The 27,588-nt window shown below is 46.0% G+C and overlaps 1 protein-coding gene across 2 annotated transcripts in view; it reads left to right on the top strand.

Annotated features, from left to right (window-relative positions):
• Positions 1 to 27,588, top strand: part of LOC106742456 (FH1/FH2 domain-containing protein 3) — a 148,848-nt gene that overhangs the window by 110,476 nt on the left and 10,784 nt on the right. The window contains exons 6-18 of one of the 2 annotated variants that reach the window (XM_014615388.1): positions 2,260 to 2,770; positions 3,504 to 3,766; positions 4,644 to 4,775; positions 5,141 to 5,477; positions 6,507 to 7,158; positions 12,873 to 13,034; positions 13,633 to 13,815; positions 15,307 to 15,426; positions 16,872 to 17,006; positions 17,558 to 17,700; positions 18,348 to 18,615; positions 18,920 to 19,043; positions 23,740 to 23,910. In XM_014615388.1, the coding sequence (XP_014470874.1) occupies positions 2,260 to 2,770; positions 3,504 to 3,766; positions 4,644 to 4,775; positions 5,141 to 5,477; positions 6,507 to 7,158; positions 12,873 to 13,034; positions 13,633 to 13,815; positions 15,307 to 15,426; positions 16,872 to 17,006; positions 17,558 to 17,700; positions 18,348 to 18,615; positions 18,920 to 19,043; positions 23,740 to 23,910 (3,201 nt within the window). The remainder of the gene's footprint in view (positions 1 to 2,259; positions 2,771 to 3,503; positions 3,767 to 4,643; positions 4,776 to 5,140; positions 5,478 to 6,506; positions 7,159 to 12,872; positions 13,035 to 13,632; positions 13,816 to 15,306; positions 15,427 to 16,871; positions 17,007 to 17,557; positions 17,701 to 18,347; positions 18,616 to 18,919; positions 19,044 to 23,739; positions 23,911 to 27,588) is intronic. The other variant, XM_014615389.1, reaches the window with a different exon arrangement.

The raw sequence follows: 27,588 nt of genomic DNA, 5'->3' as shown, positions 1-27,588 counted from the left end.
TTTCGTCGAGATTAAAGCGCCGTTCGTTCGATCGCACAATGCCGCTACAAGTTTTTGCGCAGGTTAAGCAACCGGATTTAACGCTCGAGCACCGACAGCCCAAATAATAACAACAATAATAATTACAAGCGATAACAGGAACAATAAAAGTCAGGGATTTTCAATCGACGTCGAGATTTGCGCAACTTCAATTCGACGGAGAACAAACGTTGTTGACTCTCGGATAACAAGATTGAGTCGGACGCGACTGGATCCATGTTCCAATGCTTCCGCGCACGCGCGTTGTGAAGCGTTATATTCCCGAGATTTGCATATTTTATATATATATTTTATTTACTTTTAAATATTTCCGAACTTTTCGTCAGAATAAAATGCGCCTGGTCGAAAAAATTCGTCGGGAAAAAACTATAAAACGCTTTTACACTGTTACCATATATCGCGAACGTTGGAAGTACACGTTGAAATCAAAGGCCCTGCGGAATTACAAGGGACATTTCGAAATGTGTACCTCGAATTTGGAGGTACTTCGCGATAATACCTTCCAATTCGAACATACATCCCTCGTAATTACGTAGGATTTTATTTCAACGTGTATCTCCAACTTTGGCGGTGGACAGTTAATATAAAAGTAACATGGTTTGTGTAGAAGCATTCGCGGTCTCTTCAATTAATATTTTCGACCAGGCATTTTCCATTCTCACGAAAAGTCCGAAGATATTTCGATGGTAAATAAAATAAACTAAAAGTATGTGTGTTAAAGGTAAATAAAATTAACATAACATTGATTTAACAGTGTACGGGTCGAATCCGACCCGTATGAACCTTGTCATTCGACGATTAAAGTTACGCGCGCTGCTCGCGAAGCAGATCGATATCGACGGAATCGCGCGAATACGGGACAGTCGGCCTACGCCTCCGTCATAGATTTAATTCGGCAAACACTCGCGTAATTGGCTCGCTTCATTTGCGATTTCGTTAGCGCGACGTGCTCAATTGACTCACGCATTGCGTGAGTGACGCTGCGAATCTCGCTCGCTCGCGCGCGCTCATCGTTTCCGAGCTTTTTTCGTCTCGATAATTACTCGATAAAAAGAACGCGAATTCCGCTTGTTGCTCTCGGTTTTCCTTTCTTCTTTTCCATCGTTCCTAATTGATTTCGGTCGGGAAGACTCTTATTCGCGAGTTCCCGCGGACCGTTTTCTCCCGTGTTTTTCGCGCGTTTTACACGCCGAGCGCGCCGTAATTTATTTAGGGCACGACGAGAGAGCCGAGCTCTCTCACCGGGACATACGAGCTTTAAGCGGCAACGTGCGAGCGCGGGCATGTTTTTCGGCGTAATTCTATGGCGGGATAAAACCCTAGTGAACCTACGACCGCGATCGGCGGAATTTGTACGTTAAATTTCAGTTCGGCCCACCGCGCTGATGCGCGTCCGCGGTTCGCGAACGTGCGAGAAATCAGTTTGGTAAACAACCAAGCGGCACGGGGCTAGAACAAAAAGAGAACACAAAGAGAGAAAAAGAGAGGGAGAGGGGGGGGGAGAAAGATAAAAAATAGGCAACGTCGCGTTCCGGATCGGGCCAGAGATTGATGGGCGTCCGCGTCGTTCGGATATACGTTGCAACGCGAAGGTGATGACGCGATTTTTCGTTGCGCATCTATATATCGGTAGTATCGTTGCCATCATTTTTGTTTGTATTCGAGTCACGAGGGGGAAAAAAATAATAATAACGTGGCGCTGCAGCGCGAGGATTAAAGAGCGAGATAAATAAACGGCTGTCGCGCGGGTCGGCGGTGAGGCCCGAAGAGTCCCCGGAAGCGACATCGATCAGCGCGGGAAGTATAAAAATATGCGATATTCTCGCGAAGAGAAAGAGAGAGAGAGAGAGAGAGAGAGAGCTCACGTCTCGTCAAGTACGCGGAAACAAGCGGTTTGAATGTAGATTACAGTTTCCAATGCTATTTTTCACTCGCAAACCTCCACTCCCCTAACGTCTCGAAAAGAATTCAGCGGTTATTTAAATGTTCCGCGCCGTGCATGGTTTTTTTGCATATATATTTCGAGCGCGTTTTGAGCGTTCGTGTTGCTCGGCCGGCGACGGAAATAATCCGTGGGCGAGAGAGGAAGGGAGGTGAGAGAAAGGGAGAGGGTGCATTTACGAACAACGGGCAAAGGCTTGTCTCTCTTTTGCGCGCGCGATTGTCCGGAACTATTTCGCCCGCCGCGTTTAATCTCGCGACTCGTTTGCATTCATGCAGCACTCGGCCAGGTGATGCTGTACGTTGACGGCATGAACGGTGTGATGGAACACGGGCAGACGGTGGAATGGCTGTATACGTTAATTGCCAGCCGTTTTCGGCTGGTGGTGAAGACGGCGCTGAAGCTGCTGCTCGTGTTCGTGGAATACGTGGAAACAAACAGTCTGCTGCTGGTCCGTGCCGTGAGAGCGGTGGATACCGCCCGCGGCATGATACCGTGGATTAACGTGATGAAGCTCCTGAAGGATTACGACGCCGCTGACACCGAGTTGCTCATCTACGCGACCACGTTGGTTAACAAGTGCCTGAACGGCATCCCCGATCAGGACACCTACTACGATCAGGTGGACTGCCTCGAGGAGCAGGGCATGGAGGGCGTTATCCAGAGGTACATGTCGAAGCAGGGCACGGATCTCGACCTGCTCAGGCAGTTTCAGATCTACGAGGCGGTGCTGCATCACGAAGACGGCGACAGGGGCTCGCCTATCCGCCAACTGGACGACAATATCAGGTGAGAACGCCGTCAGCGGGAGAACACTCGCTTTTGTAATGTACACTGAGGGAGAAAATATCGGTCAATGTCGCGAAAATTACAGCTTATTTCGGCGCCCTCTTCCCGTTGGTCCGACAACAAGTGAGAGGAAATATTTGTCTACTTATTTATTTATTTATCTATTTACGGGAAATGTCCCTTTGGTACGATGCTTTTAAGATACGGGGAGAGGGAAAGATAATATATGTAAAAGAAAGTGTATAGAACGTAGGGAAAATAGTATAAAATACAAAAATAAAAGAAAATAGAAAATAATATGTATAATAATGCTGTAATAATATGTAAATAATGTTTTTTTCTCAGTGTAATAGCAATATGCGTGTAATATTATTATCATTGACATTATAGTAACACCATAGTAATATTTGCTATGAAAATGGTTCTGCCGGTTGTAAAATTCTCATTATGCAATTATAATCAGAAGTACCAAGTATTTTTCTCTCAGTGTAGATATTAAAAGCCGTCCGTTGTTCTCTGTTTCGGGAATCGCGCGTTTTTGGAAAATTCATCGAGAATCGTCTCTGGTCCGAGAGAGAAATTGCGCGTCGACGGGTCGGTTGATAAAAGAATGTCGTGTATTCTCCGAGGAATGAATAGAATCGGGAACGAACGGAGGGGGACGTTCGGTGTACATATTTGAGGAGGGGAGATTCCGATTCGACGAAAACGATATTTCCCGTTGACTTCACAGGAAGACCTTGCGGAACCGGAAGTCCCTGGTGGATTCCCACGAGCGACGAAAGTCTCGGAGGCACTCGACGGGCACCTCGCCCCTTTCGATGTCTCTAAGTGCGCGGCTGAGTCCACGGTTGAATCATACTCTGGGCGTGAGCTCGCTCAACAGCACCTTGAACTCGAGTCTGCCAGACGACGACGACGAATCGAGTAGCTCTCAGAGTTCCCAGGGTCATCTGGGTGAGGTGCAGCTTAATGGCAGTTACAAGGAGAATAAAGGTAATTATCTCCTTCCCGCTTGGTCCTCGCCTGACGAATTTGTATCGCAAATCGCGAGAAGCGTGACGCGATATCTCGACACCTGCTCTTAACGTTTTAACGACGCCTCTTATGCCACTTCTCCTTCTTCCTTTCTTTCTCTTCTTCTTTTTTTTTATTCACGCTTCACGAGGGTGAATCGCGTGTCGCGTTCTCTCCAGCTCGTTATTCGTCCGATGCATTTTTCGCAACGTTTCTTTTCGATCGATCCGCCGAATGAATCCGCGACGATACCCGCGCCGCTCGGAGTCGCTTGCATAAGTCGAATTCATTGGGAGATCAATTTTCGGGATTCTTCGGGCAACCTCGACTAGCGTGCGTCGTAAATTGATTCGTTAGCGATTCTACTGCATGATGAATACGAACTTGGACGCCCACGGAGCACGATTCCCCCGCATCGGGCCGAATCGCCCACCGAGACCTCGCGGTTTTCAGTTCCCTGGCGCGTTTCATTGCCGACGCGGCACGCGGTCAGCATAAATGTTCCATTAGATCTCCGAGGGTGTCGCGTGTACGAGGGTGGCCCGACCTGGCGCATCGTGGAATAACTCGCGATTTATTTTCCCCTCGCGAGGAATGCACATCGCCACGGCGTGATGTTTTTCACGACGGAAAGTCGATCGTGACACGTACGTCTGTCCCACCGCGATGGGAGATCACGCCCGCAAGTTTCGGCCGGCGGCCGCCGGCGGGAGGAAAGTTTCGCTCGCGTCGTGTATCTCGACAAGTTGCGCTCGAATAGTTCGCAGCAGTCGACACGGTCAATTTACATCTGAAACGGCGCGTTGAGTCGCACGCTCGAGATTCGTTTGAACGGAGGCTGCACTGCGTGTTCCAGTGGACGTTGGCGTGACACCGGCGCTGAGACGGCGACGAGAGCGCGCGGAGAGACAGAGGAGCTTCATTAGAGAGCAACAAGAGGCTACCGCAAATATGAGGGCTTCGATCGGTCACACCGACGATCAGGAAAGTGAGTACCCGCAGACCGCTTAATCGCCGCTACGTTTTATCGAAGCTCCCCGGTTATCCGTCTCCGGTAACGCGGAGATATTCTCCGCGGCCGTTTAATTCCGTGATCCACTGATTTATTTGCGAGACGCGCCGTAAAACGCGAAGCCGAGTTCGCGGTGGGCGCGCATTGCGTCGCGCGTTCTCGACCTCCGGGTAAAACGTTCCCTCCCGAGAGAGCGGATTTGTGTAATTTCCGGGTCGGAATGAAATCCGACGTGTCGCCGGACGGGAGCTTCCTCGCGCGCATCGGGAGATACGTCGTCGCGTTGCGCGCGATACGCGTGTCATTGAAGTAAGCGCTTTCTGTTTTCTCCGGCATTAAAGGTCAGTTTGCGTCGAACAGTCTGCGATACACGAACGGCACCTCTTACGAGAGGAACGCTGATTCTCCCTCAAACAAGTTGTCCAGAACGAACAGCAGGAAAGACTTGACGCCCTTGATGAATGCCGCGAACAAGCTCGACTCGGAGGAGATGAAGCCGTGGTACGGCAAAAGTCCCAACGAAGGTGTCGAGTACGGCGAGAGTAATCACACCGACGAAGACGAGGATCGTCGAGTGTTGCTGCAGCCTAAGAGGGAAGGCACCGTCAAGGATCTCACGCAGAAGTTGGCGGCGCAGAATCTTATACCGAGCAGCCCCGTGGAGGAGAAAGTTTCCAGGTAATTTCGGCAAAGGCGCAGCCCTCGTGCCGGCTGCTGCGAATCAATCGCGCTCGATTGATTCGCCTGCTCTCCGTTCGCGTGTAAACCGAGAGAAATGTACACGAGGAGCACGGGGAAGAGCAACATCGGCAAATTAACTCAATCTCGCGGCGAAATGTGAATAGGAAAAATCGTTAAATTGATTCGATCCTGCTGCTTAGTGGGGAAAATTGCTGAATTGTCCGGATCGTTCGATAATTTCGTTTCGGATTTCTCGAAGGCTTCAAGGTTGATATTTTTTTATAGCTTTTTTTATAGCGTTACTTTATTCAATAGATATTGATGATTTTCCTTGGTGGCAGGTTATCGAGAAGAAAAAAGTAATGAGACAAATAAAGTTCGTGCCTGACTATCGGCTGGGAGTTTTTCGAAGAACTCCGTATAAACTTATCGAACGACCCAATAATTTGATCTCGCAAGATAACGGGGAAGAATTGCGGAATCAAGAGGCGTCTAACGAAAGTACACAAGCTCGCGAGAATTTTTTTCCATAATTCCCCCGTATTTCGCTTAGTTCACATATTGCATTTAACATGTCCCAAATAGTCCACTCAAATTTGGGCGTTAATTTAACACAAAGTGAATGTGTTAAAAAGTAACGCAAATGTTATGTAAAAAATGAACATGACATTAATACGTTAATCGACGCTAAAGTATATGATTTTCACACCTATACACGTTTTGAATATCGACACAACATAAAATGTTGAGACAACATAAACACAATACGTTAAATTAACACACCTATAGGCATGTTAAGAATGTAACGCCGAAACAAGAGTCGATTTTAACACGAGTACCAAATGCTTTTTACCGTGGCATCGTGATCTTCCCCAAGCCAGCCGACAAGTTCCCTCCATTCCTCGCGACTCCGTGCTTCGTTAAAAAGTCGTAGAAAGGGGCCACCTTTGTGGTGGCCTCATTTCTTTAATCAGCGAAACCGACGACCGCACCGCAATCTTACGACCCGGCGTCTGTCGCACACAGGATAGGCGACATCAGCGGGCTGATCTCGAAGGCGAAGGAGGGCCTGGCGAAGTCCAAGTCGAAGGCGGACGTGTTGAAGTCGCCGACCGGCGACAACCTGCCGAAACTGCAGGAGACGAAGAAGTCCGAGAACGAGCTGCACTGGGAGGAGCTGGTAAAGAAGCTGAAGCGGCCGCTCGCGCTCTGCGACCTCGACTTCACCGACCTGAACTCCGAGGATGAGATCGACGTGCTGGGTTCGGCGAACGTCGCGAACGGCGTGCCGCCGCCGCCGCCGCCGATGGCGCCTTCGTGCGGGGACGCGAAGGCACCCCCGCCGCCGCCGTTGGGCGCGAGACTGCCGCCGCCGCTTCCTCAGGGCCCGCCGCTGCCGCAGCCGTTCGGCGTCAGCCTGAAGTCGTTGAGGCCGCCGTTGATCACCAACGAGATCGGCGGCAGCAGCAGCTGCGTGCCCAAGAGCCCGCCGTCGTTGATCGCCAAGAAAAGCAAGAAGACGGTGAAGCTGTTCTGGAAGGAGGTGCGGGACGACCCCAACATTCTCGCGCGGCTCGACAAACACAAGATGATCTGGGACGAGTTGACGCCCGTCGCGGTCGACACGCAGAAGCTCGAGCACCTCTTCGAGAGCCGCGCCAAGGACCTCATCACCAAGGTGAGCGTGAAATTTTCCTTTACCCTTCGAATTTCGTCACGACCGGAGCAATTCGGCGACCCGGTCGCGTCGGCTAACGTCGTTTCCATCTCACACGAGTGCGCTTCGCGAGGGGAAACTCGACCCGAACGACGTGATTGAGAACGATGCTCGTTTGAGATAGTTGATCCGTAAATTGATTTTCGTTGAAATCTTTCCAAATGTTAACAGGATATTAATTATAGTTTTTAGAGAACCGGATATTTTCGATTTTCACGTGAGTTTTTTCGCTTTCTTTCACGGAGAAGTTGAAAAAAAGTAACCAGTTTCCCCGAGCCTTTGAAACTATAATATTAATTGCAACACGATCTACACATATGCAAAATTAGAAAAAATTTGACCACGACGAAGCTGAGATTGAAATCAAAGTTAGCGCTATTTACATCTATCACAGGCACGAAAATGGCTTCCGATATCAAGATTTTAATTTGTAGGCATTTAAAAAAAAAGTAGAATAATTAAATAAGTAGAATGGTTAAAGTTCTGTAATCGATACGTCAAAATGCTGAAAATACAGAAAAATCCGACGTCACGATCGTTTCTCTAGTAGTGTGCACTTGTGTGCCTCTATCGAGAAGTGGAAGGGGTATGTGTAATAATATAACATATTCACAAACAAGGGGCAGTACCAGCCAAATTATACATTAAAAAGGCGAGAAACGATTATTTCTTCATGAGTTTTTAAACATCACGTAAGTTTGATTGATACTCTCTCGCTTCAGTGTCGAATCTGTACGTCATAAATCATGTTTATGGACATTTAATACAAATTTGTCGGGCTTTTTCGTATTGTATGAACCATTACCTTTCTAACAGCATTGTCACGGACCAACTACCTTAAACGAGGTCCGTCGCGCCCCCCGGCTGCTCCGTGCCGCTCGTGGAGGCGTATGCGCGCCGTTGTTCCGCGGCGTTTTTAACTTGGTGAAAACAGAGAGGCCTCATTTTGCCGCGTTATTTATTCATTTTTACGATCCTCCCTTTAAGCGAGCGCGAATGCTATCGCTGTTGATGCATCGTCGAGTCAGTCGGGGCGTTACTTGGGCCAATGCTCGTGACAAACGAGCCGCAGCATCGCGAGTCACTCTCCCCGACGGCGAAAGACGTCGCGATGACATTTCCTGATGGATTAAAACGCGAGTTATCGCCTCTACCAGCATGATTCGTTCACTCTGGTTAACCTCGCACTTTCTCGCGTTATTAGCCGTTTCGCGGCTCACAAAGGTAGTTGATCCGTAGACTGCCGGATTTTCAGTGACGATATTATAGTGCCTCTTCGTAAATTTACTATTTACTGAAAAGAGAGGATTTTCTATAACTTTATTTAACTACCCAAGTGGTAAATGTTAATTTTGAGCGCGCGAAATTAAGACAAATATATATATGATGTTACAAACGCGAAGATATTATTTTTTTATTATTTTCCTTCTTTTAATACTTTATTTATCCGCCAGTTAGGCTAACAGAAGTGTACATATAGTAGAAAGTGATATATAAACATTTAAATATGTATATATGTACATCTATCGTACGGGCATTACTATACCTAAAAAAAGATTTCTCCGGATTTAATAAAATTTCGGACTAAATGATATTGAAGCAAATTAAACAGATTTATCTTTTGGAAAACAAACGAATGTTGGATCCAACAAACAGGATTGCCTGGTTTCGCAAAAAAAAAACATATCTTTATTTCAAATAAAACATTCCCTTTGTATTTTCATTCAAACATCACTATAGTTGTCACGAGTATAAATTATTTGAAAGAGATAACAAGAAAAATATTAAAGAACTTTTTTTTTTCAGTAGGACAATATTTTATATATAATGAAATAAATGTTTTTGTATTGAAAACTAAGTATTATTATTATATTTACTCTCGTGAAACAGCATTTCATTTAAGCAAAATGATATTTGACATTAAATTATATTTGATCAGAAATGAAAAGTAGAGGTTAAAAATAAGACATTAATCTCAAGATATGTACATGTATCAGAAGTGTCATCTTCAACTGCGAATATCTCAGCTTCCGAATGGTCAATCGTTGCCTAATTTTACAGACGTATAAATAGTATTTCCACCAATATGCGGCTAAAATTTTAAAAGCATTTCTAAAAAAAAATGGATTCGCGGATCAAATATCTTAATTAATCTCTCTCTCTCTCTCTCTCCGTGAACGTTCGAGCACCGTCTCGCTCGAATCTCCTCGTAACGCCAACCGTATGCCAAAAGTTTACGCTACTCGCAAGTGCGTATCTCGCGAACTCTGCGCGATTGCGCGTCGGCAGCGCGGCAGTCTTGATGGAATTGTTTAAAGGGGATAACGCCTTGCCATTGCGTCTCTCCGGCGCATCATTTAATAATTAATATCGAAAATCAAGTTTATCGCTGCAATTGCAGTCGGTTCTTTGTTCGTCTCTAACGACGGCGTTGCACGGAAGAAACAATTTAGCTAATTTACCTGAAATGCCTTTTGGTGGGAAGAAACAGGATTTCCGGCTTTCAAAAGTGAAATTTCGTTCCTCCGACCGGAAATTCTGTTTCCTTCGATCAAAAACGTTTTCAGTCTGTCCGTTTCAGGATAAATTCAGCCAAACGGTTTTCTCTTTGTGTGGAATTGTCGACTGGTCTTCGCGGGATAGCGGCAGATTTTTCCGACGGAGGCCCGAAATTTTCATTAAATCCGTTTGCAAACGGGTTATCATTCGCGGGAATGAACGAGCGGTACGCGTCTGCGCATGTATGCGTGCGTGCTTCAGGGAGACGTACGTGTGCCGGAAGAATCAACGATCCGTCGCCGGGAAAATAATAGAAATTACGAACGCAACGATCTTGCCATCTCCTTTCTCTCTCTCTCTCTCTCGCGCGTGGTGGAGGAAAGTAGGAAAAATTCCTCGCCCCGACCGGCCGAGGCATTGTGGCGAAGCATAGCAAGCCAGCCGGCCTGCTGCGAAGCAACGCCGTCGTTAATTACCACAGTAATTACACGTCGCGGTTATATCGGTTTCCTCTCTCACCTGTGCATTTCGCGCGCGTGTGTGTGTGTACGCAACTAAATCGCGGCGAAAAGACTTTTCGCGCGGCGCACTGAAAGCTGCCGGCATTATTCCCTCCGTTCCGGCCGTTTCCGACGTCGCTCTTCCTCGCCCTTTGAACCCGGCGCCAGCGCGCCGATAATTACAGTCGACCTGGCCTCGTGAAAAAGAGAAGGGGAGAGGAAAAAGAGCGGAAAGGTGGCAACGATGGCGGGAAGGAAATCGCCGTCGACGACGAGGCGGACAGAAAAGGGTGGGAACGAACACGGTGTAAAACGGGTAACTCGCCTTCGACGCGAATAATGACGGCGTGTACAGGCCGTTTGTGCTCGTTCGGTAACGTCGTAAATCAGGGCCGCAAGCGCCGCGCGTTTCAGACTGACGGCCGGGAAAGAGTCGCACGGAAATCAAAGGGCGAAGCGAGCCATGGGGGTGACGATCGTCGCCGCTCGACAGAGGTTGATAAGGGTTATCGCGAGGTCAGTCAGAGTAAGAGGAAGGATCAAGATTCGCAGCAATTATGCGATCGGCACACTTAATTGTCACGTGTACCGTAGATTTCTCTTATTTACTTCTTCCCTTCGCCGTTAACTGATTATATTTTTACTTATATTTTTGTTCTTTTCCTTTTTCACTTATATTCTCTTTATTTTTATACTTTTGTTTTCACCTACTATATTTTTTTCTTCTACCGATTATTTTTTTTTTATACATCTGTGAACAAAAATATTCACGCGCCGCTTATTCTCTCTCTTTCTCTCTCTCTCTCTCTCTTTCTCCTCCCTTATTCTCGCAAAGAGAAGCGCGAATTAAGCGAATGAACTAAATAGATTCCGATTTGCATTAACTTTCACTTAGCTGCGCTGTACCTGGGCTCGCATATGTACGTAATTATCAAATAAGCGTTGCGCAGAAACATCGGCTAATTTAATAACACGGTTAACCGTAACTATATCGCGTAACGGTTATGATAACGGTCGCACATGAATAACGATTATGATGGTGGTCGGATATCGGTGGAATAACGGTGGAAGTGAGAATGATGGTGATGGTGATGATGGTGATGGTGGTGGTGATGATGATGATGATGATGATAGTTTATTGCAATACGACTAATCTTCTTCTTGTATTCTTGGCAATGTTGTTGGTGCTCGCACGAAAAAAAAAAATGAACGAAATGGCATGCTGGAATTTTACAGGAGGTGAGTCTGAATATCTTAACTTCCCCGCGCGCGCGGTTCTCTCGATCGTTGAATGTGATTAACGCGTGCATGCGTTTTTCGAGTGCATCCTCTTCGCGTGTGTACGTGTGTGTATTTTGCCATCTGGGGCGACGCGATTAGTGTGTCGTCGTGTAATGAGTGATGCTTCACTTCAAGGGCTGCGTCACGCACCCTCGTCGTCGCGTTTGTTGTCGTCATTGTTATTGTTACTATCGTTGTTTCGCGCGTATTCCTCGCCGTAATCAGCCGATCTACTTAGGAACCGATTAATTAACTCACCTTGCTGAGAGATATGTGCGCGCGCGCGTGTGTGTGTGTGTGTGTGTGTGTGTATATAAGATTGATACATTGAAAAATTAGTTTAGCTGGATCTACCTGACAATAGACAAACAAACGTGTTTTGATTGAAGAAAAGAATTTCTGATAATAAGAAGCAAATTTGGTATATAAGAACAACAAAAAAAAGTGCTAAAATTAAATAAATAATTACTCCTTAACAAATTTTTACTTTAAGTAAAAAAAGATTATATAAATTTTACTCGGATCAGGTAAACATATTTCACTTCAATAATTTACTTGGAAAATATTTTACTGGTATCAAGTAATATCTATTCGATCCAGATAAAAGTGTGCTAAGGAGTAATTATTTGTTTGAATCTATCATTTTTTTTCTATGTTCAGCAGAAATCTTGCTTCCCTCAACCAAAATGCGTTTGATTGACCATCGTCAGGTAAATCGAAACCAAGCTCATTCTCCGGTGTAATTATGATCTCCGCTTTCGTCTCGTAACCGCATCGGTCATTGGTGGGGCATGCAATGGCGGTGCTGTAGATGATTGTAATGATTTCCATTTCCTAGATTCTCTGTGATTAGTCCCTTTAGCGTTACAAATTCCACGCGAAAGTGTCTTCCCATGTGCCGAACGTAACAATTCTCGCTGTTTCCGTTTGAAATATTATCGATGTGCTTGATTACACTTCGTGATCGTATCGTTGAACGTAGAATGGTCTCTCGTTTGGATGGATCGTCTCACGTGTGCAGTCAGATGTGCTCGAATCGGCAAGCATTCAACATACCACGTCCGCGTGTATCTCCATTCCCAATCGGAAGAATGGCTACATTTATCCTCTTTTCGTGACGTCCTCGATACGTTCCACGTGTCGTTGTGTTCTCACGAGACCGTGCGATACATAGCGCTGTTACTCGCGCTGATACACGCTTACACGTAGGTGTGCTCCCGTAACGAGGTGTTTGTAGGGAGAGAATGCCGATGCACGGTATTGATACGTACTAATCGATCGCAATAACTCCAAGTGCTGCGGATTAATAACGAGAATGTCGAAATCGCGAGCGAGCGAGCGGACGAGCGGGTATTCTCGGTGCGACTGAAAAGCCCTCCTTTGTTCTCGGCCGAGCAGAAGCAGCAAGAGATGAACAAGAACAAGGAGATCATCGTGCTGAATCACAAGAGGTCGAACGCCATCAACATCGGCATGACGAAACTGCCGCCGCCGAGGTCCATCAAGACCGCGATCCTGAAGATGGACGCCACCATCATGAACCGGGAGGGTATCGAGGTGAGAATATCGCATTCTTCGCTCACTTAACGTGCCTTCACTTTTATCTGGATAATTCGCGTTCGCGAGTGTTACTAAAAAAGGAAATCGTAAAAGAGAGATGTCTCTTATGCATTTTCACGAGCGCTAGTCCCTCGTGAAAGTGCGTGCCAGTTCCGACCGTTTCGCGCGATATCTTTGTTTTTCAACGAGAATGAGAGAGAATTCACGCAGTAAAGTTACCGCAGTGTAAAATCCATTAGTCGTTACTTCCGAGTCCGCATTTCGATCGCGCGCTTCGCACGTCTCTGACGACTAATAAATTACTTATAACCGACTTTTTCACTTTTCGCCCGCATATTGAACGTTTACCCGACCGAATCATACACACATACACACGTACACACGTACACTCACACAATCACCGATCCCGCTTTAATTTACGACGGACAGGGGACCTTGAAGATTATCCAAAGTTTTGTTCACGGTCGACCTCGAGATTCAGTTGCAACGCACCTATATTCTAGTTTCCGAGTTTATTCTGATTTCTCTAATTTCCGATTTGGCTTCTCTTCTTCGTTTCTTCCCCTCCTTCGCCCCGTCGATCCTCCCGAAACAGAAACTCCTGACGATGCTGCCAACCAAGGAGGAGAAATCCAGGATACAAGAGGCGCAAGCCGCAAATCCCGACCTTCCTCTAGGATCGGCCGAACAGTTCCTCCTGACTTTGACCTCCATCTCGGAACTGCCGGCGAGGCTGAAGCTGTGGGCGTTCAAGCTGGACTTTGAAAACTCCGAAAAGGTAACGAAACCTCCCCTCCCCTCCCTCGATGTCGCGCGCGCATGTGATTTATCCCGAGGACGCGTTCTCATTTTTCTCTTCTCCTTCCTCGTCTCGATCCGAGCAGTTCAGCGAACGCGATTCCTCGGGAAACACACCCACGTTGTCGAAGCGATCGTCGCGGACACACACGACGGTGTGTGTCCACGGTTGAACGCCACTGTTACGTAATGGCGATCAAGTTGGCTTCTCTCCTCGTCGTTCCGCCGCGCCCTCTCTTCAGACTCCTCGAGCGGATTTCATCGGGAGTGTCGCGAAAACGATGAGGAGGAATGCCAGCAATGCAGGGAGGAAGTCGGAGGAGCGTTCCGGGCGCAATTTCTTCGCCGGCGACAAAATAGCAAATTCCGATATCGAGCGCGCCGGAGACTAAGAAAGGTCACTCGACGACGACGAGTCTTCTTCCTTCCTTGGCAACGCGCTCGACCGGCGGAAGTGCGATACCTCGCGTGAGATAATTCGCCCCGTGAGATTCGAAAATCTGCGAGCGGCCAACCCCCCCCCCCCTCCCCAACCGGCTGTATGGCGTACGTGAAATTGCAACTTCTCCGCTCGCGTATTCAATTCGAGAATTCCGTCCATCGAGTAGCTCGTTCGCGCGTCGCTTCCGTTTTCCCGCGCGAAGAAAAAGAACGACATCCTTCCTGCCGGATTCGGTTCCGGATTTTCGTTGCCGCTGAAGGACATTAATCCTATGATACCCCGTTATTATCTATACTTGGCTTATTAATCTTGAAAGACAGGAACTCTGATGGACCTTTCGTTTTCGCGTGAAATCCTGAGAGGTCCGGTTGATTGCTCAAAATTATTGGAGGTACTTGGTAGGAGGTATTCCCTGCTGGACCTCTTAAAAAAATATTCGCTTTTTCATGTAAAAGTTTTCACATAAATTTGTACCAAACGATCGATTATGCTTGCTTGCAAATCATTTTCGTAGCACAGTTGATTTTTATTTACACGTTACTGTCTTTATTTAAAACTACCATCATAAGACTTCTTTGAATTATCATTTTAAACGTTACCTGTATGATGTATTTATGTGTATATATATTTTTTGTTTTCTCTCTTAAATGAGATATGTATAATTTATATTATAAGATATATAATTAAAAAAAATGGTTTTAACATTTCCGCGGATTTTTTTATTTCTTTTATAGGCAAAATTTAATAGAGACCCAGTTTATGCAATTTTCAGCGTTCATTTCCGTTTCTTTCGCGGGAAAGTTAAAAAATCCAGTGTTTTCTGAGACTTTAACTTTAAAGTTTGATACACTAAAGATACAATCTCCTGTAAATAGATGAATAAATAAATAAATAAATAAATAATGATCCCGGTGAGCTGCGTCGCGACAACGCGCGTGTATGCCGCTATGGAAATCGATCTAGCGAAACGACGAACGCACGCGACGCGCCCGAAGAAGTAAACGCGGCCTCGGTCTTTGTGACTTTCAGGAAATCGCGGACCCTTTGATGGATCTGAAGCAGGGCATGGAGACGCTGCGAGTGAATAAAACGTTCCGCGGGATTCTGAGCACGCTCCTTTCGATCGGGATATTCCTCAACGGAAATGAGGTGGGTATTGAATGCCAGCCAAATGATATCCGCTTAATCCGTCTGTCCCGCAAACCAACCCCGCCGGCGGCCGGGGGCGGTCCGACGAGAGATACCCCGGCGATATCTATAATTTCGTTCTAACTGCCGGTCTAACTGTGAGATGCCGCTTGGCCGACTGCCACATTTTTCTGAAAACAATCTCGGTTTAATGCGGACCCTCGCCTGCAATCACCGCCCGCTCTTTATCCCCCGACGGCGTTGGAATTTTCGACGGGTCTTGACGGCACGGAGACTGTACACGGTGAAAGGTTTTAGTGTGAAATTTAACACATGTTCCACACGGTCTACGCGAAATTTCGTGTTGATTTAACGCAAGATGAATGTGTCGAAAAGTACACGTGAATATTATGCCAAAAATTAACGCAAAATTAATACGTTCATCGACACGTACGAAGTAAAATGTGTTGTTTTAACGCTTACACATGTCGAACATCAGCTCAACACAAAATATTGAGATAACGTAAACACAATATGTTCAGTTAACACACGAATATGTTACAAATTTAACAGATAAATTTTGGCAAAGACCGGTTTTACAACACAGATGCAAAATGTTTTTTTTTTTTTGTTTTTTACCGTGTATATTAAGAAGCTTTCGACGTGTTTTCCGCGACGGAAACTCCGAATTTCCATTGGATTTTTGTTCTCGAGCGAACGTATTCATATTATTCAACGCGCGATGTGTTATATTATACAGAAAAAAAAAATGAGACGCATGTCATACGAAAAAAATGTGACGGATTTCGATGTTATAACATTTTTTCCGGATGTACAGACGAAATTTTGTACGATAAATTATTTTTCTCGCTGCTTCCTGAGCGTCTTGTTTACACAACGCCGGGATATGCCGTGCAGGATACGTCGAATACCGTAACGGGCGTCGGCATCCGCGGAACTATTCGATATTGCCGAAATTATGACGCTATGAACGCGCGTTATGTGTTCGCGGAAGCGCATACCAATTTCGAAAATTCCGAAACTCGCCGAAGGAAAGATTTATTGTCTCGTAAATTCCCCCGTTGGTACGTTTGTTTGCTGTATTGTTTTTTGAAAGAGAGAGAGAGAGAGAGAGAGAGAGAGAGAGAGAGAGAGAGAGACGTAAAATTAGCAAATTTTATACACGCGAGATCTCCTTTTCTCTCCCTCCCGCGGGATCGTTTCCGATGCTCAGTTATACCGATCTGCACTCATTCCGTTCGTGCATCATTAATGAATTCAAAGTGCAGTAAATGCGACAAGCGTGAATGAAATACTCACCCTCGTGGCGGCGCTTTTATACGGCGTTTGTCCTGAGAGAGTAGCGCCTCGTGAAAATCATGAGATTTACGAGTGTCGTAACGAGACGCGCGATTTTTCCGGCGATGCGCCGCGTCACACGACGGCTTCCCACTTTTTTTTTCCAGGTGAAGGGCTTTCAGCTGGAATACCTCGTCAAAGTACCTGAAGTGAAGGATACGGTTCACAAGCACTCGCTGCTTCATCATCTCTGCCATATGGTGATGGAAAAGTTCCCGGATTCGACGGATCTCTACTCCGAGGTGAGTGCCAGCCGGCACCCCGTCGCCGAGGAAACTTTACACTTCGTCGCGACAGCGCGGTCGTCGTTTGTGCTCACCGCGACTTTTTTTTCCGAGAAACGTCATCGCCAACCTAATTCCGTCCGATCTCTCCGCTGTCTGTTCGCGGAGGATCGAGTTGAATCTTTTAAATCGTCCTCGAAATTCTCTCGCGATCTGCGCTGCGATTTCACGGCACCCGGTGCTCGATATTTTTTTCGGAACAGCTCCGTTATACCGCGAATGCGATCTCAAATGTGATCGTTTTATCTTTCTCTACCTTTTCCTTATCTCTTTACTCCTATGTACATTATATATATTTGTTTATTTCTTATTTTTCTCTTATTTTTTTTATTTCAACTCTTATATACATATATTTTCTTTTTGATTCGTTAAATGCTTTTAGGACGCTAGAGTGGAAATAAATGCTTTTACCTATCTATCTGTGTCTTTCCTTTTTTCTCTTTTTCTCTCTCTCTCTCTCTCTTCCTCTATTCCTATCGACTGTTTTTTATACGCGATTCTGCTTTCAGATCGGCGCAGTGACGAGAGCATCGAAAATCGACTTCGACGAGCTAGCGGCGAACATCGCGAAACTCGAGAGCGAGTGCAAAGCGTCTTGGGACCATCTCAAGCTCATTGCGAAGCACGATGGCTCGACGATGATGAAGGTCAAGTGAGTATAATTCCCATCGAGTCTCTCTCTTTCGCTCTTGCCCTCTCGCTCTCCGCCCGCGAACCAATTTCCGAGATTCTCTCTCGTCCTGCGAACGTCTTTCTTTGCCGCGAACAAGTCTGAGCGCTCACCGTTTAAGAAGTCCCGAGTGGCTTCGATAAATTTGGCAGAGAAAGAAAAAGAAAGAGAGAGAGAGAGAGAGAGAGAAATTTTTTTTCAAGCGAGACTGTCTGGCAGCCGTCCAAGTGGAGCTTCCATTAATTACCGAAAAGGCATTTCCTCCTCCCTCGAGCCTCTCCATTCATCCTTTCTGCCGACAATCATCCCCATTGCACTTGCAACTCCCCGGCGGAGACCCGTCGCGTCTTTTACCCTTCGCGCCTTTAATTACTTCTCCTCTTTTAAACACTTCACACTCCCCGCGGATTTCAAGATAACTCGCAACAATCGTTTCTCGATAACAAACCGAAGTTTCTAGTTTGTATACCGCTTTATTCGAGAGAGAGAGAGAGAGAGAGAGAGAGAGAGAGTGGGAGAAAATCGATGGAATTATTAAGCGATCTCATCAGCACAGTCTACAATCGCTTGCCGAAACACGTGGATTTCGCTCGGCAATACATCGCCACGGTCTTTCTTGTGTGTCGCAGAATGTCCGATTTCCTCGCCGACTGCGCCGAGAGGATAATCGTCTTAGGCATTGTGCACCGACGTATCATAAATCGTTTCCGGAAATTCATCTTGTGGCTCGGCATACCGCTGCATAGGGTACAAGACACGAAACCCAACGAGTTTTGCAGGATCGTGTCCGAATTCGCCCTGGAGTACAGGACCACCAGGGAACGAGTGATACAGCAGCTCGAGAAGAAAGCCAATCATCGGGAGCGCAATAAGACCAGAGGGAAGATGATAACGGAGGTAAAGCGTTTCCGTTCCGTCTCGCTGTATATCCCATTGCGTTTTCGCTGAAAACATTGATGGCGGATTCGGTCGGTCGGACTCGCCATTCTTCGCCGGTGTTATTCCGAATCCGATCTGTGATCCGCGAGAGATTGTCTATTTCCGCCTCGAGCGTACGACTTTACCAGTGAAGATGCCTTTNTTTTTTTTTTTTTTTTTTTTTTTTTTAATCATCTCTCAGCGTAAAATTTCGCGGTGAACGCGGCTCTCGCGTTTGTCCCGGCTAAATCCAACCAAAATCGCGATCTCGCTTTTGTTGCAGGTCGGCAAGTTCCGCACAAAGGAGGACCGAGCGGACGCCGAGCTCAGACAGCTGCTTGGCAGTGACATCTCCGACGTCGAAAGCATCCACGGCACTTTACCATGGCGGAGACAGAAGAAAGACGGTGAGTTCAGTCAAATTTTCTCCCCGCTTCCGCGTCGATTCACCACCCTCCCCCGTCCCACCGCGTGGTTTCGACTTGTCCCGATGCGTGTTTCGGAATTCTTCACCACCGGCGATTCCACGCACGGTGAATGCGCAGGCTGCACTCCATTCTGCACTGTCAATAGCGATCAACTATTTAAGCCCGCGAATGAATTGTTCGAGCCACGCGTTATCGCATAATATAGTCGCCTTGTGTTGAAATATGTAGCGGTCCATTATGTGTTCCATCAGGCGACATAATATAATAAATACCCCGGAGTATACACGCCGCCCCTCCCTCTCCCTCGTCGGAAGATATTTTTAATTCGTTTCTGTATTACGCATACGAATATCGTGCGCGATTTACGAGCTCTCAGTTCTCGTTAAGGGAAAATCCATGTAAAATTCGCGCGCACGGTAACTCGCTGACACACACATACACGGACGGTGGATGTGCACGAGTGAGAACTGTAATCCTCAATACCGAACTGCCACCGGCAGCACAGAAGAGGAAACGCTCTCGGAGAGTAGGAAACGCGTGACTCTCGCGACATCCTGTACAACGGGGCATACAACGGAGAATGTATTCATGAATCGAGTAAGAAGAAACACACACACACAAGTCGGGCGAACGAGATTTTATCACCGCGGGCGATCACGACGGGCGGCGGTCTTCTAGCCTCAATTTGAGTCCTCAGCTTTTAGCTCGCGCCTCTGCGAAAATAACGCTCCACTCGCGCGCGCGCGCCTCTAAAAGGCGGCGCGCACGGCCACGTCGTCGACTATTCCGCCACGGATAAGAACAAAGTGCGAGAATTTCTCCTCATCTCCGTGTAATGTTCCAGCTCGGTGGCGGCGGTAGCGGCGGCAGTTCGTGGCGTGCTCGCGCGCGCGAGATAAATGTCGCCCTTAAGCAGCGGCTCTTGCAGGCAAGATTTAAGGATAGCGCCGGGTCATTTGACGATATTACCGGAAAACGAGAAGTAAATGCCGTCGCCGTCCTCGTGATTATACTCGAATCCAGTTTCTCTCCCCCCTCCTCCGTGTTTAGGCGGACTGTAACGCGGATCTTACGCGGGGAACTCTCCCGGCCCCGCGTCCTTCGTTATCTTCATCGCGTACGCCCCGCACACGCGGAGAGACTTACCTCCGGCGGCGAGTTTCTCTTTTACGCGCCGGATTTTCTCCCGTTCGAGACTGCGCCGCATTTCCTTCCTTCTTGCCTTCCTTTCGCCGCCCCCGTCGGTATGCGTTAAGCCGTAAATGTAACTCGGTTGTAAGTAGCATTAACATTCGGTGGCGAGAAGCGCCGGGGTGCAGCCGGGGGGTGTCTTCTTCGGCGCGGTCGAGTGTTGCGCTTTATAAATTCCCTATTCATGAGAGAAAAATTCTCAACCGAGCGGAGAATTTCGCCCGGCCCGCTCTTTATCGCGCTTTACGCGCGCACGTAAGACGCACGGCAACTTCGTCCCTGGGGGGAGGCGGAATTTAAAAGTAGTTAACTTCCTGGGGGAATATTCGAAGCGACGTGGATATTATTCGAGTCGGCGGCTGTGCTCGCCCGCGCGCGGAAGTATCGCGCAAATAACAGCCCCTGAGAAATTTATTCCTTGAATTCGTCCGGAAAGAATTCCGTCCGTCGGACTTTCCGATGTTGTAAGTTTTATTGTAACATTGTTCGCGAACTCTCTCTATCTCTCTTTCTCTCGCTATCTCTCCCGCGCTTCTCTCCCTTCTTCCTCTTTTCTCATCTTCCTCTTCCTCGATTTTCTTCCCAAGTCTATCAATTTCCTCCTTTGCCATCTTTATCTTTCGCGGATAAATATTCATTCAGCGTAGTTAGCGAGTCTGTAACATTTCTTTCACGCCATCGGAAAACTGTCCGAGGCTCAATCGCCGTCAGCTGAGCAGCGCTCCAGTCCGCCAGGAACCTGACAATTTACGATAAACAACTAATTATGCGGAATTATGCGGAAAAAATATTGTAGCAAACATTGCTACAAAAGTGTTTTCGTGCTGGATTATATCGGAATTATTGTCGAAATTATTAACCTATAAATGCGTAATATTCCTGGAATATTATATGAGTATTATTCAATATTAAAATAATATTTTTATAATATTCTAAGAATGTTATGTAATATTTTGTAATATTATAGGGATGCTCTATTAATGTTATATGCCCACTTCACATAACATTCTTGGCATATTGAAAAATGTTCTTAGAATATTAAAAAAATAATAATAATATAGAAAAAATATATATATATATAATTTTTTTTAAGTATAAGACATATTTTTACACAAAATTCTTTCGACTTTATTTATATAATAAAACAACTGAGATAAGATAAATAAAGATAATAATAATAATTTTTAGTGATGCTCACATATGAAATAAATCACTAAAGATTATAAGTCACTAAAGATTACAATACATACCATAATTCCGGTACGATTCAGCGTTACAAAATTTTGTTTCGCAATTTTTCCGGCGATGTCTCCTCCGTGATATATCAACGTGAGTTGTAAAGAACGATAGTTTTCGCAGAAAAGCATAAATCATGATTGATATACTCAGCAAATCACACGTATCTCACCTGGCCTTGATCGAATGGCCGAACAATCCGTCGACTTCGCTGTATACCCGTCGTCCGGAATATCGTGAAACATCGTCAAGCATCATCATAGTAAATACGACAATCGGATCCTCGGTATGGGGGAGGCGTGTTTACTTAGGGCGCGAAGACTCATCGTTACGTACGATCAAATCCCACGGCGATGTCCCGGGAGGGAGATTTAACGGGAACGACTGACACGTCCCGGATCTCGTAAGACTATATTAGGTTGTAACCGCGAATCACCACTTTCCCGGAGATACGTGGAATTTTTATTCCAGCTGTATCTCTCTCTCTCTCTCTCTCTCTTCTCTTGCCCTTTCTCGTGCGAGCGCACAGGGGATACGCAAGGGATTGAGCCGACTCAAGGAACAAGGGTTTGGAACCTACACCGGCCCCTGTACAGCTCGTAAACCCAGCCACCACCCACGTGCATTACCGCGGCTGCAGCCGTCATAACTTTTCTCCCCTTTATTCTCGCGTATGCTCCGACATAAAGTATCTAAACGCTCGCCGTCTAAGTCGTGCCAGCGTTTCCAGCTGGATGACGGTACTCCGCTCTGGAACATCTGGAGGAGCCTCGCAAACTCTCTTTGCGACGATGACGATTTGTTTTAAAGGCAAGCCGGCCTGCCCGCGTGACGATAATATTACGAGCACCAGCTCGATCGCGTTCGAATTAGAAATCTATTACATGTTTTTATTATCATTATAGAGCTCTCTCTCTCTCTCTCTCTCTCTCTCTTTCTCTTACAATCCAGTCGCTTATGCAACGAGAGAGCATTAAGCGGAACGTGCTATCGAGATCTCCCGACGTATCAGATCAGATCAGCGAACGGGAAATCGCTCGAGAGTGCTCGTACATTCCGTACGGTAGAGCGACCACGGAAACGAATTGTCCGGAATTGAGCCACACTGTCGTCAAAGAACGCGTAATAAGTGAGACTTAAAGATCTCTCCAGCCTCTTTCCGTCCCGCCCATGAAAATTCTATTACCACCCTTCTCATCCGCCTCTCTCGTCTTCTCTCCTTTCCCACGAGCATTTGTATCGAGAGAGTGCACGGAACGACCGCCGCGATAGCTTTTCTCGGGTGAGTTTGAAAGAAGCTCTGAAAGAAATTCTGTGCATTTGACAGTTTCGAAGTTTCTGCCCGGCGAGCTGAACGGGGTGACTATCCCGAATAGGAAATAAGAGACGGCGAGAGACGACGGGGAAGACGGATTTCATGGATGCACGCGATTTCCTACGAGGGATTGTCTTTGATTAAACACGCCGCCCCTTTTGACAGTGTTCCGCTTCGAGTAACCGAGACAAACTGTCCGCGATAATGTCTCGTAATTTGTAAGGATACGTGAGACACGCTTTGAAATAATCATTGACACGATAACTCACTCGCCGGCGCGAGTCGGAGAGGCTGCGACCCAACGCGAGCTCACTCGTCTCTCAGCTATTGAGCGCGGAAGAAATGCATTGTTTTCTATATTTTATGTAAATAATTCGAGAGGAGGGAGGAAGCTGGACATCGTATGTCTGATTTCTGATTGGCTCCACCATTTTCAGCCCAAGCTTCCGATTGGGGTATGTCAAAGGCTGCTTTCTAGCAAAAGATTAAGCTGAGTACGAGTCTAGTTATATCCTTTGTTATCTTTTTCTTCACCAAATGCGAAATAATCGCATGATGACAGTAAACGATGATATCATTAAACTTGTATCGATTTGTGCCTCTTACTGGAAAGCAACCAAAGTGATCAGCTGAGTGGCAATACAAGCAAAGATTTGCCATCTGCGAAATTTACAAAGAATGTTAAAAGAGAAGTGAGTTTCTGCGTTTCATGTTATGATTAGTTATTAGTTTATCTTGGCTGGCATCTATTTTAACAGTATTTGTATATTTCGCGTATTATGCTTACGAACTTCTGGTTGACGGGTCGAACATGGCGGCCCCAACGACGATGTTCGAACTTTTATTATAGGGACTCCACAACCGAGTTTAAAGGTTCAAAGGGTGAATTTTTGCCGGTACTTAAGTGGAGCGGGAAATCTCGCTCTGTTTCAGGACGTATAATCACGTTGGGTCCGGTGCTGAGAGACGAGAGCACCAACGGCAACCTGGCCGACGGTGTGGACGAACTGTTGGAATCTCTGGTGAAAACCGCAACGAAGACACCGGCCACCAGAACGACGCCACGCGAGCGCAAGAGGACCAGACACGCCGATCGTAAGTCTTGTAAGTGTGGCCCCAGCACCCTGCACCTAGATTCTCCTCTCCCTCCTTTATCGATCGAGCTCTGGTCGCGGAATCGATGACTCTCTCGAGGATTCCCGTACGACGGATGTAGGATATTCGGGAACACAGGAATATTTCATCGTGAATCATTGCGTAACAACTGAAATTTTAGTTCTACTTCAAGTCTAATTTAGTTTTACATTAAGTGTTCAAAAGTCTTTCATCGTGCGTCTTTGGTGCTACAAATGGAAGTTATTGCCGTTTTCTCCACTCGAAGGCTTAATGTAGGACTAAAATTTTGACTCCGGAAGACTATAAGTTCCCTTTGTAGCATCAAAAAAACACTTATTGTACTCCTTCGACGTTACAAGCGAAAACTTATTTCCATTTCCTCCGCTTGGAGACTTAATATAGAACTGAAAATTTCAACTCGGGAAAGAGTCACGTGACAATTCGCGCGACAAATCGAAGCGCGATAATTGAAAAAATCCCCTCGTTGACGGCCTCTACGTGTCATATGCTTCGACACGATTTGCAAATTCGCGTTCGAACGTAACGTAGGGAGCAAAATGGGTGATTTGCAAGTGGTGTGAAAATTCTCCGGTAAAGTTTCAATCGGCCACGGAAAATGTCGAGCACTAGCCGCAGAATTCCCCGATAATTTTCGATAACCGCGAGAGTCTTGAATTATTCGCCGCGAGGTGTGCATTATTGAGAACGGCCGGTCCACCGTTGGGGGTCGCCGGTGGGTCACCGGAGTCGATCGATAAGCGAGAAGTTTGGAGATGTCGGCGTCAACGCCCTAGATCGAACATGCGATCGTAACGCGCGTATCGTCGATTCGGCGTTTCTTAAATTTCCCATGCACCTCGTTAGCACCGAGTCCGCCTCCTCTTCGACGTTGGCGCAACTACCTCAACATAGTTGCTGTCGCAGTTGATCAACGTTTCGCGATGTAGATCACGCGCAAGCTCGAAACTACGGAGCGCGGTGAATTCGGCTGAAACTTTCGAACGGACACGGCTCTGCGTGCAACGCGAAATTACGAATGATAATAACGCGTAATTATTAATTTTAATCGTAATGTTGGTTCTACATCAACCTCGCAAATTACGTCGACCCGTGATGAAGAATCTCGAGATACAACTTCGCACAGACCGAAACAAGAAAGAAGAGAGAGAAAGGTGAATCCGTTTAAGATTTATCTAATATTTCATTATCTCGAGATTTTCTACCTGCGTACGCTATATTCTGAATTTCAGTATAAGCAACGTATTCATTATGTAATTTACTCAACTGCAGATCAAGCACGTACGATATGAAAATATTAAGTGATCCAACGAACATCAAATAGGTAAATAAGTGGATGAAACGACAAATTTTCTCCTTCCGCGATCTCTTTATTATTTCCTAATGGCGTTAGAAATTTCGATAGGGCTTGTAGATTCAAAACAGGTGAACAAGAAGGTGTTGTAACTTTCGTCGTCGACTGCCGCTATATCTCGCGTCCTGCACTCCGTCCCGGAATCAGCTTCCAATCATCATCGTGGCCAAGCACTTGATGATCTCATAAGAAAATACGGATCGATCGGAAACGCGACGTTAATTAACAATAATCGCACGTTAACCGACCACGCGAATGCTACGTGCCCTGATAAGTTTGATAACTGCCTAGGAGCTTCGGTTTATTTTGAAAGCTTTGATCTGATCTGCCGGTCGCCGCGTGTATATGTCACTCACAGCGACATAAGATTTTTTTTTTTCTTAAAGTATCAGGTATCCGCCACAACGAACGAAACAACACTTTTTATTAAATCGCACTTGCAAAACCATTTGATAATTTTTTTCCGCAAACACTCTCTTTTTCTTACAATAACAAGTTAGTTTGGTTTAAACCCAAATCATTTTCTTTGGATCTGATATCATAAATATCTTATTCAGACTCTGCATTTTCCATTCTCAGTTACAAGTTGAAAAATATTAATTAGAATGAAAATGACGAAGCGGCAGAGTCAGTCTCACGAACCGGAGTGTGGCGAATTAAAAACTCGCGAATAAGTGTGGCTAGTTAGGGTTAATCGAGCTGCCGCCGGTATCGCGCTAATTAATCGCATCTGCGTTTCTCCGATCAAATCGTATCTTCGCGAGTGTCAGTATCAGTGCCACGAGGAGTGTCCGGTATGCCACATCGGTGCAGCTTGTGGAGGATGCTGGGTCGGAAGGCCAGGACGGAGGATGCAGGACGCCGGGAAGCGATACGTCATATATCTCCAGGTGTGTCAAATCATTTATTATGCTGGACGTTTCGGGTATTAGTGGAAACGACTTTCGACGAATTCATTGATAAGATACTCGAATTCCCGCTTGCACGTCAACGTACAATATTTGTATTTCATACAATAGGAAGTATTGATCGAAGCAGCTGAACGGTCTATGAAGACAAATCTGTAATTAATCAAAAATTGAGAATAATTTATAACTATGAATACTATCCTTAAAAGAAGTGAGTGTGTTTAGAAGTGATATTTTATACGTCTAATAATGCCTCTCGGAACTCCCGCTTTGTTTACATCTGGCAACGCTTTCTTTTTATTGTTTTATCGTTATGTTACGGAATCCAAAATTAAGTCTCTATTAGTACACAGCATTATTGGACACATAACTCTTTCTTTTGCTCTTATAACAGTTTTCTATTCAGTCCTTTTAAGAAGTTCAAACTATTATCGAAATTTCCAACGTCAATGAAAAAAAAAGGAAAAAAAAACAAAGAGGTTATAAAGAAAGAAATTATTTCCCATTTATTCATTAATCTTTATATGATAAAGTTCTAATAGTTTATTTAGTATTAACTTGTCATACACACTCTATCTGCAGTTATATTACATAATGAATACATCACGTGTTTTTGAAATTAAGAATAGAGATTAAGTGCAGATAGAATATTGAGCTAATTAAAGATTAAATAATTCCGGAACAAAGTTCGTCTTGAAGCTTCAACGTGGGGAAACGACAGCTGCTGCTCGTCAGCTGCTTGTCTACGTCGCAAAGGTAGGTTACTAGTTCTTACAGTGTTATATCTCGAGATTCTCCATCGATCCTTCAAATTCGACGAGACTTGCAGGTGAAATAAAAATTCCAACACGGGTGTATTCCTCGGCGATTTCGGGGAGGAGAAAAGTTTTCTCCTCCTTCTCGCGGGAATCTAATCTGAAATCTCGAGAAAAGTCCCTCCAATGAGCATTACCAGCACGAGGTACGCATAATACACCGAAGCCGCAGAATTTCTCGCGTCAAACGTCCTGATAATTAAATTCGTTTCTTATTCGGGCGAAGTAGCGCGGGCAACGAAGTTTGCAGCACCTCGGGACTCAATTATCCAAAACCCTTCCGGTGCCCGACTGCACCGGTGCTGGTCATTTCGATAATTAAGCATTCCGGCCAAGTTCCGCCGAAGAAAAGGACCGACCCGTCGGTTTTCGTTAGAGGAACCCGATATACGGGAAGTGGCTCGTCGCGCGCGCGCCGCGTGTTTTCGCGCGGCACGGCGCGCGAATATCGATCAGGTGGAAATTTCGCCGGAAGTTGCATTTCGTTAGCGGCGGCTGAGTGTTCGCTGACGTGTGCGTATGACGCACACGTAGGCACACGTTGCGTGGAAGAGGAATATCCAACAATCCG

The sequence above is a fragment of the Dinoponera quadriceps genome, unplaced genomic scaffold (genome assembly GCF_001313825.1).
Source record: "Dinoponera quadriceps isolate SergipeBrazil2010 unplaced genomic scaffold, ASM131382v1 scaffold113, whole genome shotgun sequence".
NCBI lineage: Eukaryota > Metazoa > Arthropoda > Insecta > Hymenoptera > Formicidae > Dinoponera > Dinoponera quadriceps.
This window is presented reverse-complemented; position numbering and strand designations above follow the sequence as displayed.